General features: G+C 54.1%; 4 protein-coding genes across 4 annotated transcripts; 3 read left to right on the forward strand and 1 right to left on the reverse strand.

Moving 5' to 3' along the window:
- Positions 1–636: 636 nt before the first annotated feature.
- Positions 637–2001, reverse strand: J4E85_008596 (uncharacterized protein; the record flags this gene model as incomplete). The annotated part of the gene is made up of 3 exons (XM_051472820.1): positions 637–923; positions 977–1508; positions 1561–2001. The coding sequence occupies 3 exons, from the start codon at positions 1999–2001 to the stop codon at positions 637–639; spliced, it is 1260 nt and encodes a 419-aa protein (XP_051323641.1).
- Positions 2002–3400: 1399 nt separating this feature from the next.
- On the forward strand, positions 3401–4676 carry J4E85_008597 (uncharacterized protein; the record flags this gene model as incomplete). Its single annotated transcript, XM_051472821.1, has 3 exons — positions 3401–4176; positions 4225–4473; positions 4523–4676. 3 exons carry the CDS (start codon positions 3401–3403, stop codon positions 4674–4676), a joined length of 1179 nt encoding a protein of 392 aa, XP_051323642.1.
- Positions 4677–5266: 590 nt separating this feature from the next.
- Positions 5267–7142, forward strand: J4E85_008598 (uncharacterized protein; the record flags this gene model as incomplete). Its single annotated transcript, XM_051472822.1, has 4 exons — positions 5267–5922; positions 5974–6291; positions 6343–6825; positions 6872–7142. 4 exons carry the CDS (start codon positions 5267–5269, stop codon positions 7140–7142), a joined length of 1728 nt encoding a protein of 575 aa, XP_051323643.1.
- Positions 7143–9169: 2027 nt separating this feature from the next.
- On the forward strand, positions 9170–11332 carry J4E85_008599 (uncharacterized protein; the record flags this gene model as incomplete). Its single annotated transcript, XM_051472823.1, has 2 exons — positions 9170–10154; positions 10263–11332. 2 exons carry the CDS (start codon positions 9170–9172, stop codon positions 11330–11332), a joined length of 2055 nt encoding a protein of 684 aa, XP_051323644.1.
- Positions 11333–12398: the final 1066 nt, after the last annotated feature.

Raw genomic sequence — 12398 nt, forward strand, 5'->3', positions numbered from 1 at the left:
TCTCTTGAATGACGACTGGAAACCTCAGCCATACCACATCAGACGTTTCACCACTCCGGAGCAAGGAGTGCCGCGTTGAGCTCCATCTCGCGCTTAACGTGGTCAAGAAAGGAAGACGGAGTACTTGCTCCGCGCTCAAAGTAGCTAGCGCGATACCATTTGTGGATCTGACGTCGGAAGATGCGGTCTTGAGCCGCAGTTCAGCCGTCCAACGGCCACGAGGTGCAGGTATAGACGGCGAGTTGCGAGATGGTAGCGGTCCTGGTCGCTCCGTGTCGGATGTGGAAGTTGGAGGTGTTAAGAAGGGTGGTGAAGGCGCGACGGCAGCGTTCCGGGTGGTGCAGCCCCCCACGCGGTGTGGGATGGTGCCGGCGTCGTGCAACCTTAGGATTGCTTCTTTGACAACGGAGGGTGAATAGGCAGCCGGCTTTCCGGGACGGCATATGTGAGCATGCAGTAAGCCTTCGGCGGCCAGGTCGTTAATGTAATGGGACTTTTGAAGAAGAATTCGTACAAAGACGAAGGGTATAGAACTATCCGAATATCAAACGACAGTAACCACCAGAGCTATCCAACCTTCGGCTACCAGTAATAAGGGAACTTCCAAATCCTTTTTGACCATGTGCGACCGCCTTGCTACCAAAAGTACGATGCTGAAGCAGCAGCTATCACAGCCGAGACAAACGCGAGCAAGCTGCCGTCATGTCGGGATATCTCCGACGCAGCGCTTCTCCGGACCTCGTCGCTCCTGGGCTCGCTCATCATCATCGTAGTCTGTCTCTCCACCCTCCCATTCTGCGCCAACGCCAGCATCTTATCTCGACTTGTCGCAAGGATGGTTGTGGAACGCGCACCAGGACAAAATACGACTTCGAAGCCGGCGCCAGAGGGGATGATGAAGGTAGAGAATTGGTCGTCGAATGCTGATGCGGCTGTTAGTCTTACTCAAATGATCTGGTGTAGGTGGGGTACATACCATAGCTGTAAGCATCTGGACAGACTGCCTTTACGTTCTTGGAATACTCGCTCGGTTCGCATTTGTTTGGGGAGTTGTACTCGCCTGTGCAGCAGTCCTTGGGCTGGTTGTTCTTCGCGCATGCGGAGAAGCAGGGGTTAAATTGTGGCCGTTGGATGTTGTCGTCAGGGTACGGATATACGCCGTCGCCAGGCTTCTCTGGAGGACTCTGCTGTAGATCCCAGGGACACCATTTGGAGATCTTATTCTCGTCTACGTCCTGGTCGAAGGAGAGTGGATACGAGGTATTCGTGCGGAGGAAGTTGGGGAATTCCGGGTACGGGTTGTAGCCCTGGGTAGCCAGGAGCCCGTCTGTGCCTTGACAAGACGGGTTGGTGAGGTTCGGAGGGATGTCGTCGAGCGTCACGTTGTCCAGCGGCTGGAGGACAATTGCCATGGGGACATTGTAGCCATCGACAAGCGAGATGTCGTAGTATGTGTTTCCGTCTCCGGCGTCCAACGTGAATTCGGCGAGCGAAACGGGTACGTCTCCCTGTATCTGAGTCAGCGGGAGTCGGTTGAAAGGCGGCAAGGGTATGACATACTCCGACTTGACAGTTCAAGGCGCCATTACAGTCGCCGGATGTGCAAGCCTTTCCACGACCCGATGCAGCAGCAGTGCCATCGTCGTTGAAGGTGCAGTTTGTTCTCCCCCAGACTCGACCCTGCCAGTCCTCTGAAACAGTCTGATTCCTCGTCTCTCCGGGTTCGAGCTTGAAGCCAGTCTCGCCTGGACCTGTGCCGGACTGCGTTCCAATACCAGGCCAGATGGGCTCGGGACACTGGTTCGTCACCAGCAGGGGTGTGATGTCCAGTTTCCTCCGATTGGTCTTCCAGGGTGCCTTAAATGCCATGTGGTGATTAGGCCCCATGTGATGAATGGCGTCGGCCATAGGCAGCGCGCTCAGACAGAGGGTGCATAGCTGTGCGATAGAGAGGCGGTTTATAGACCGGGTATGATCCCTGTTGGACATAACAGCAGACATGATGGGGTGTGACTGCGCACGGCGCATGCGCAATCACAGAATAGGTCTTCGAGGTGAGGAATGGTTGCTAGATATGTGATGCGAGGGTGCAGATCTGCTGAGCTTCGTCGCAAAGGTAGAGATGAGCGTAAGGTTGTGAGGATGCTGAGAATAAGGCTGGGAAAGGTGGTGAGGTTAAGGGCCGGGGCCCTGCACCGCAAGCAAGGCACATATCCAAGGATTGGCTGTTGTTGGCTGCAGTGAAGAAGTCGCGACTTGGTATCCGTCAGTGACGCAATGTCGTGTTCCTGCCCCTGGCAGACAAGGGTCCAGCAAGGCTGACGGACAGCCTTACAGCCTGTCATTGGCGTCCACGCCATGGCTTTTCAAACAACGGGCCGATGAGTTGGTGGCTTGCTTGACGGTTGCATTCTCTGAGATAGGCATCTGATAAGATGTCTGGGTCTCGGTCGTTGAGCGTTAGTCGACCTTGTAGAGGTGTTCAATTTTATCGATTAGTCTTGCTGCTGTCCTCTACAAAGAAATGCAAATGCGGCCCAGGCACCCAGATAGTTTCGCAACGATGCAAGCTGCATTCGGGTTCTCGTTGGTAGCCATGCAACGCGTGAAGCATGTGAAGGACGTGAAAGCGTGACCAAGGTACGCCGGATCATGTGTCGCAGTAGATCCTAAGCAGGTCCTTCATGATGGCAATATCAATTGAGGCAGGACTTTACGTCGACCTAGAAATTGTGGAATGATTGAAATGTTGTGCATGCAAAATAATGCGATGGAATCCTGTCATCCCCTGGGGCGTTAGGCGTGAGGCGATGTCGACATGCAAACCACGACCGAAAGCATCCGGGCAGCGAAAGCATTCGGACAACGGAAGCGGACAACTAGAACATCAGTGATCCGACTATGGGCATGAGCAGAGCGCTACAAGAGACCGAGGCCAATCAGCGCATACTACGGCGAATACCAGGCGAGGGGAAATTGCATCTCCTATTCGCGGTCTGAGATTTCGTGGTGGCATCTCGGAGGTGGAAGCGCACGAATGCCGGTCTCGCCACCATTAGCTGCGGGTGGTGAGATCTGCGCATCTCTTGGCTCTCCTGACAATTGACTGATTGCTACATTACTCTCCGTACACTCCCGCGGCTTGTATTGTTACTCTACCGCGCATCCTCCCACCCTATACGCTCCTTCTCTACATCGTGCTGTGTTTTACTGCGCCGCAGCTTCTCTCCTCGGCCACCGAATTAGTGTCGCCACGCAACCGCAGCTATTCACCACACCGCCGAGACCAGTGTTTGAAGATACACCGCTGGACACATATAAACAACCCTCGCCAGTCCCATTCCTACGTACCGCAAACAACCCACCGCCGAACATAGACTTGATGTCTACAACTACCACGATGCCCGGCCGCACCCTTCCGACGATTCCGACCGCCGAGGTGCGCGCGCACAACAACGAGAAGTCCTGCTATGTTACAATCGGCACCAAGGTCTACGATGTTACCGACTTCCTTGATGGCCATCCCGGTGGCCCCGAGTTCATCCTGGAATACGCGGGCAAAGACATAGAGGCAATTCTGAAGGACGAGATCTCGCACACCCATTCCGATTCCGCATACGAGATTCTCGAGGAGAACTTGGTGGGCTTCATGGTCCCCGAAAATCTTCTGAATGGCGTAGTGAAGAGCTCGAATCCTGCAGATATTGTGCCTCTGCCATCTTCCGAGGTTGGCAAGCTGGAGCTCAAGGGCATGGAACAGGACGGCAAGCCGCTGTACGAAGCAACCGGCATGTCATCTGCGGAAGATCTTTCAAGACCGACAGATCCGAACCAGGACTACAAGCAGCACAAGTTCTTGGACCTGAGCAAGCCGCTTCTGATGCAGGTCTGGAATGGTGGATTCAGCAAGGACTTTTACCTACAGCAGGTGCATCGCCCGCGCCACTACAAGGGAGGCGACTCCGCGCCGCTGTTCGGTAACTTCCTGGAGCCGCTCAGCAAGACGCCGTGGTGGGTCGTGCCATCGCTCTGGTGGCCCTGTGTCGCGTATGGAACAGCCGTTGCGTTTGGTGGACTATCCTCCGCGACGGAACTTGCTGGGTACTGGGTCTTTGGGCTGGGATTCTGGACCATTATCGAATACGTCCTGCACAGGGGCTTGTTCCATTTGGACGAGTAAGTACTCTTCATCCATATGGACCTGTCTGTACTAACATCAAGCAGCCATCTCCCCGATAACCGCGTCGCGATCACCCTCCACTTCTTGCTCCACGGCATCCACCACTACCTTCCCATGGACAGATACAGGCTCGTCATGCCACCTACACTCTTCGCTGTCTTGGCGGCACCGTTCTGGAAGTTCGCCCACGCGATCATCTTCTGGAATTGGTATGCCGCTCTGGCTGCCTACTGTGGTGGTATCTTTGGCTACACTTGCTACGACATGACACATTACTTCCTCCACCACCAGAAGTATGTATACCCATAGATCACTTTGAAGGACCTCGCTAACAAACTGAAGGCTACCTCCGTACTACCAGCAACTCAAGAAGTACCACCTTGCGCACCACTTCGCCGACTACCAAAACGGTTTCGGTGTCACCAGCCGCTTCTGGGACCGCATCTTCGGCACCGAGCTTGAGATGGGACCCTCCAAGGTCATCAAGTCCACTTGAATGGCGACGCACGAATAGACTATTGTTATTAGACACCCACCTGTCACCACGTTGTCAAGACCGGCATTGAAGAAGGCGTTCAGCGGGTCTGCAGGGCCATTTTGGGTCGATGCGGCTTTGATGTTTTTAGATAACTTTATGACTCACTACCTCAGATAATAGTAATGCCAACAATCACTTCACTTCTGTTCACCATTCTTCAGTCACTGCTCATTTTCCTGTTGCGCTCACGGCGGCAGTCACCGAAACACGTGATCTGCTGCCTATTAGGACCCTGCCAAGGCCTCTCCAACTTTTCAAGTTATCACGCCCAGGCCTGCCTCTCCGCTTTCCACTCACCCACCCATTAACACGTCGTGCTGCACGAGCAAAGCTTCAATCAAGCACCCATTTGTCAAGTGCATCTCGCTCAAGAGGTCATTCGGCAAGCGCCAGCAGTGACATTTCTACGTCCGTTCGATATCGCAATTGAAATCAATACTTGAGCCCCAGCTCGCCATCACAACAACACATCGCCCATTGCCGTGACATCGCGCATCACTTCCACCAGCTACGCTTATCGAGAGCTAGGAACCGCCACCGACGTCGACATGTCTACCCAAGCCGCAGTCGAGGCCCTCCTCGAGGAGACCGCCCGCGAGGTCGAGATGAAGGACGCCGAGCGCAAGCGCACTGCCAGCAGCGAGGCGCGCGACACCGACAGCCGTCGCGACGACCGCCACTCAGATCGCCGTGACCGCCGTGATAGGAGCCGAGACCGTGGGGACCGTCATCGTGAGTCCAATGGAGATCGCCGTCGCAGCCGCGATAGAGACCACCGCCGAAGAGACGGAAGCCGTCCCCGTTCTAGCAAAGGTGCTGACACAGATGAAGACCGTGATAGGCTCCGCCGAAGCAGCTCGCGCGACCGCCGTGGAGGTCGTGGAGGCCGTGACCGCGGAGGCGACTTCTACAGCGGTAGCGGTCGTCCGCGTTCTCGCTCCCCTCGCGACCGCGGCAACGACAGGTACCGCGAGAGGTCCCGCGACCGTCGCCGCAACGGTGGTGATGACCGCCGCAACAGCCGTCGCAACAACACTCCGCCCAAGCCAGAGGTCACCGAGGACGATCGCGACAAGCGCACCATCTTCGTCCAGCAGATCTCCCAGCGCGCTGAGATGCGCCACTTGCGCAGCTTCTTCGAGCGTGTCGGCCCTGTTGTCGAAGCTCAGATCGTCAAAGACCGTGTTACCGGCCGTAGCAAGGGGTGAGTACTCACTTCTTCGTTCCTCATACATATATGCTAACATCCCTCCAGCGTCGGCTACGTTGAGTTCGAAGCTGAAGAGTCTGTACCTCTTGCACTGGAGCTGACTGGCCAGAAACTGAAGGGCGTCCCCATCATTGCCCAGCTTACTGAAGCCGAGAAGAACCGTGCTGCTCGTCCTTCCGAGGGCGGTGCTGCACCCGGTGCCAACGGCGCCCCCTTCCACCGTCTCTACGTCGGCAACATCCACTTCAGCGTCACCGAGAAGGATCTCCAGGAGATCTTCGAGCCTTTTGGTGAGCTTGAGCAGGTCATCCTCCAGCGCGATGAGTTGAACCCTGGCCGCTCCAAGGGATATGGTTTCGTTCAGTAAGTCGTCTGTCCATGTTCACTGCGACATCATTTGCTAACACATCACAGGTTCGTTGACCCCTCGCACGCTAAGAATGCTCTCGCAGAGATGAACGGTTTCGAGCTCGCTGGCCGCCAGATCCGCGTTGGTCTCGGCAACGACAAGTTCACCCCCGAATCGACCGCGAACCTCCTCCGTACATTCACCCAGCAGGCTCAGTCCTACCAAGGCTCTGCCTTCAGCGGTGCTGGTGGCCGTGGTGCCTATGCTGGTGGTACTGGTGGTGTCTTCGACCGTACCCATAGCAAGGACGACCGTGGGGTTAGCGGCGCCTCTGCCCTCGACGACTCTGATGTCGCTGGAGTCAACTTCAAGACTTATGACCGCAGCAGGCTCATGGACGCTCTCGCTCGCCGCGACGTTCCCGGTGACTCCAGGCAGGGCGGTCAGGCTATGCCTGTACCCACCACTCGCAAGGCTCCCGCCCCGGCCCCCGCCACTCCCATGGCTTCCAAGTGCGTCAAGATCGAGAACGTCTTTGACCCTGACGAGTAAGTCCTTCCATCTTTTCCGTGACATTCGCTAACACATCACCAGGGAGCAGCGCAACTACGGTGACAACTGGAACAAGGAGCTCCAACACGAGATCAAGTCCGAGTGTGACAAGAAGTACGGCAAGGTCGTTCACATTGCTGTCGACGCCAACAGCGAGGGTGACGTCTTCGTCAAGTTCGACTCCGTCTCCGGCGGTGAGAAGGCTCTCCAAGGTCTCAACGGTCGTACCTTCAACAGCCGCACCATCCGCGCTTCCTACGTCGTGGACAAGATCTACAACTCCCTCTGGGGTGCTGCTGCCAGCAGGTTTTAACCGAACGGTACGTCACAACTGTCGTGGGGTGCTCGGTAGCCACTACTGCCGAGCATGCCCAGTCACTCATGTGTACAGTATGCCTTGATCGGTTCTTACGTTTTCTTCACGGCTCATTCTCTCGGTTTACTCTTACGGTTTCTACTCTCGGCACACTCTCACACCTCTGGCACGTATGCATGGCGTTGACGGTATGATACGACTCTCTTTCTTTCATCTGTTTGTTCTTCTTTTTGAGCGTTGCTTTTCAGGCTATGCTGGCGAAGGTGTACAACGTGCAGTGCTTGGATGGTGGAAGCTGCGTTGTCAAGATCAACGTGAGGGATGAACGAACGTTCAGAGGTATGATGGATGAAGGTCTTGGTGAGAACTGAAAGGATAAGGTCTCGATGGATGACGGACATGATTGTTTAGGCGGATGATGGGCGAGAGCTTGTATATGGCGCGGGACATGGCGGTGGAGGAGTGCTTACTTCGGTACGTTCTGTGGAAGGACTTCGGTCTTGTTCAGATCTTTCACTTGGTCTCAGGTCTCCTCACATACGATTGCACATACGATTGCGCATGCATCAGCGGCATTTACCACGGAAGCGGAGGACTCATGGCTGCTAATATCACATAGGACCAGCTCGTCTCTTCCTGTCTTCCTGGATGACTTGTCTGCCAATAATCATGTGTTTAGATACTCTCTTGGATTTTTCCCTCGTTGCCATGGCCTTTTGATGTGGAGAGTGGGATGCGGGTTGGGTTTTTGAGGCTGTTGTTGTGGTTTGACCCTCTTCCGCTGCTGACCATGTTGTTGCCTGACGTCGTGATAGGTTTCGATTGTATCGTTTTGCTGTGGCTAACTAGGACTCTCGAACCGCGGCACTCTCACATTCCTGGATATTGAAATCACATCGCGTCGACCATTTGCCGCATCGGAGTCGGTCAGAATCTGATGGCTTCCATATTTTGCTCTCTCTAGGTCCGCTAGAATAAGCTCCTGTGTCGCGTCGATGCGCGTATGTGACTTCACGCGGTTGCCCCGTTCCATGTGTTGTCCTCCTGGAGCATCGCATCAACAAGGCCGCGGAAAGTTGAGTCCTTTACCTAGGGCGACCGATATATCAGGTCTGCCGCGGTGGCTCGTCCGCATTCACCGGCTAGTGACAATGCCCAAGGTTTGGCCTCAGCGACGTATGCTTCATAACAGCGCACTGTAGTGACTGCACGGTGAGCAATTGATCGTAGATACCCGCTATCCTGCCTTATTCAATGTCGCTTGCATGATTCTACACCAACAGTGCCGACGTGCATGGTTTCCCGCTCCTGCTGATGCACGACGGCATGACAAAGCTGAACGGGGCGGCTAGATTACTCCAAATGGCGAACGTGGTCCTATCATCAAACGAAGGCGGCTATGCCTGATTCTACAGCTCCTCCGTGCATGCATTGCTTAGTAAAACTAATCTAGTCCTAGAGCTTACGGTGGCCTTGCGGCTGCAAAATGCATGCCAACTTCAACTCCAGTCCTGCAAACGACAGCTAGAGCTTCACTGGAAGCTACCACATCTACAATGCCGATCGAACCAGAACAGCCAGACACACCAACGGAAAGGTCGATACCTAGTCATACCTCCGAAACCAGTACAGTTGTGCCTAGAGTCGACCGACCATGCACGCGATGTGCATCACTCAATCTCAGCGTCAAGAGTTTCGTGATCAAAGACGATAGACCTGCTGAGATGCGCATGTCGCTCGAGTCCCTGCGGTCAGCTAACGAACGATTTCGTCTTGGGACCCTTGGAAGCATCAGAGAGCGAGCTGCAGCGTGCCCCCTATGCGATCTTGTAGTTAGTTTCATCGAAGAAGAGAAAGACGTCGTTGGCAAAGATGCAGTATGTCATTTGACCTGGGAAATGGACGGGCGCGCTCCGGGCGACACCAGGCGCGCGCAAAGAGGAAAACGGACCCGTCGACTGAGAGTCACATGGAGTGACCTATCACTTAAATCCCTCGAGGCATACTTGGTATTAGCAGCACCAATGAAATATGCAGTTTCCGATCTCGACTATCCCAAGCAATTGAACAGGGAGACGCTATTCCTCGGCCGACGCTTCGGCGCAACGGAAAGCAAGAAGAATCTCATTCGCGAGTTCTTACGACTCTGCGAAACGAATCATGACCGTCGCTGCACCCAGAAGATCGGTATCGAGAACCCTTTTCTTGAAACGCTGACGGAGCCGTACTTCGGCGTTATCGATATCGAAAACGACCGTCTTGTCCCCTTGCCATATGGGGAGACGGAGGGCCATCTCCATTTCGAGCCATATGCGGCTGTGAGCTATGTTTGGGGAGACACTGGTGCGATGGACTATCGGACGAAGATTGAGAACATTCAGAATCGAAGGAAATCTGGTGGACTCGCAGCTACTATCCGAAAGCTACCGAAAGCTCTCGCACAGAGCATCCGCCTTGTTCACGACTTGGGGATCAGGTATGTTTGGATCGATGCATTGTGCATCGTCCAGGATAGTAGTCACTCGTGGAATCTCAACGCGCGAGCCATGCATCTCATATACGGCAACGCTACGCTGACGATCTGTGCCGCTGACGGCGATTCACAGACGGGTCTGCTAGCTCTAGACGATGACCAACGGCCGCAGCAACGAATCGGAGCTTATGCCGAGGGCGTGCTTCTGGTTCTGCATCAGCCACCGGAGATCAGCATCCAGACATCGAAGTGGAACAGTCGCGGTTGGACATTCCAAGAACGCATGCTTTCGAAGCGGTGCCTGATATTTACCGGCGGCCAAATATACTTTCAGTGTCGCTCTACGGGAATGTCGGAAGATATCTTTGCGGACCCGGAAGGCCGAGGGTGGTCGCTGGATTTGGTCCAAGCCCCTCTTCAGATGCTCACGGAGCTCAAGCAACGCAGCATGTGGTTCTATGCTCACTGCGTTCACCTCTACACGATGCGCGAGCTTTACGAACCGCTCGATATTCTGGCAGCTTTCAGTGGGATGTGTAAGCTGATGGAGGGTACTATGCAGGCGCCCTTTGCATTTGGGCTTCCGACATCGCACTTCGACCTCGCCCTTTTGTGGGAGCCACTCGACTTACTAACTCTACTAGACTACGACAAGGTCTCAAAAGAACCAAAATACAAGGATCTTAAGTTCCCCAGTTGGTCGTGGTGCGGGTGGAAAAGTAATGGCATTCAATACAAAGCCCAGATGGTCGATGGTTGCCTCTCTGATGTTCACGCTTGGCTGCAAGAACACACATGGATTGATTGGCATATTAGAGATGGCCATGGAAAACTGCGTCGTCTCTGGGACAGAGATTTTTCCCTCACTGATCGTAGTATTGACGGCAAATGGAAAGGGTACCCCGCATTCGAACGAACTGAAGAGCAACCCGTTTACGAGTCTGGTAGTGAAGATATCAGCGATATAAACGACACTTACAGTGCGATCGATATTCATAAGGACGGACCTAGTCACGATGAAACTACTACCTTTGCCCGTCAAATGAGTAACACGCTTGGCAAGAAAACATCGAAGCCAATACGATATACTAGCAAAGTAATCTTCGACGATGTACCCAGCCGTGATACGCATGATGGCTACGGTCGACCGTACAAACATTTACTACCAGATGGATGCGAGCTAGTCCCAGTGAAATATGCGTTCAATCTAACGCTACCTGAAGATCCATACCACGTCAGGACATCGGCACCCAGACGGCCTACGGACGGCCTGAAAGAGTTTCCCGATCAGCCGTTCTTACAGTTTTCCACCTGGAGAACCTCATTCCACATCGTGCGCTCAACCGAGTCCGACGTGAGGGACGACGACGTCGGAGCAACAAGAGCGCGATGCCACATCGCAGACCGACGCGGCGATAAGTGCGGATCCATCGTTGTTAGCAAGGAATGGCTTGAGAAGTATGAGGCCACGGGTCAGACCATGTTCGAGTTCATCGCCATCTCAGATGCCAAGTCGTTCAGCCAGCAAGAATTCCCTGTCTGGACATACTATCTACCCAAGGAGAGAGTGGAGTCTGAATGGGATCTCTTTTTCGTGCTCCTGGTGGAGCCGTTTCCTGAGGAAGGCATCTATCGGCGGGTGGCACTTGGCAAGGTCTTTCAAGCGGCGTTTGCTCAATCTCCCGACGAGTGGAAAGAGATCATCTTGGGGTAGCCAATGTTCTCGTGCATGGCTATCTATCGCTTCCTCCTCTTCGATAGATCGCGTGCATGTTTATTGAAACCTTTCGTTTCGATGACGTTGTATCGAATAGCGAACACGCGCTAGACCTTCGCAGGGTATATATATAGCTGGACGAATAACTGTGGGATTCACTCTCTTCGCACGTCGAAGCTTCTGTGGGAGATTATGTATTATCCATCGCAGTGTGTTGAGTGCTCATACTATGCGCGCAGTGACAACTTGGGATCGGAAACACAAAAGCGCCCTCGGAAGTGCGCCAACACCGACTCTTTCAAACACGAATCCCTCGCTCCGACTTACTGGTGTGACCACCAAGACGTGATACATGTGCTTAGGACAGGTTTCCACATCTCGACCGACTACCACACACTCAAGTGTTTGTGCGTCGATAATGTCAGTTCTATCGAACTTCACCCGGCCTATCTCGGCACTACCTGCTGCGCTTCGTACATCGCAAGCTTCATCATCCCTCGGTTCGATCTTACACTGCTGTAAGCGTCTCGTGGTAGCCTGTAGTTCTCCATCTGCCAATCGGATCTCAGAATTCCACTCAACCTCGCAGCACTCGACTTTGGGATATGCGATGCGCCCACTGACTGCCATCCAAGACCACGAAGGTACCTGTCGGTCGGGTGCAAACTGAATTCGCTGCATTCTGGAAGTACCAGCTCGATGCCATAGGAGACTTCTGTGCAGATAGTCATCGAAAACGCCATGCGAAGCCCGCATCTTGAACGTCTCAGCTAGTCGATCTACCAAACCGGAAATTGCGACAGGCCTATCAGTGGGATTCGTGATGCCGAGCTGCGAATATCTTTCGAACAGGTCCTGGAATAATCGGATCTTGTCGCGTCTTCGACGATGCATGAGAGATGCTGGGAACTTTGGATCGGCTAGGAAAAGCGCTTTCGAGCTGGAGGTGCGTTAGTGCCCGATCCTCCGGTGGGCGATCCTACGTCATTGCAACTCACTTGCGCATTCGAGTAAGCGTTTCGCAGCGTACCCCTCCACCACATTCCCAATATGTCTGGTTGGC

This window comes from Alternaria conjuncta (genome assembly GCF_024043145.1).
Source record: "Alternaria conjuncta strain BMP 0040 chromosome Unknown scaffold_13, whole genome shotgun sequence".
In the NCBI taxonomy this organism is placed as follows: domain Eukaryota; kingdom Fungi; phylum Ascomycota; class Dothideomycetes; order Pleosporales; family Pleosporaceae; genus Alternaria; species Alternaria conjuncta.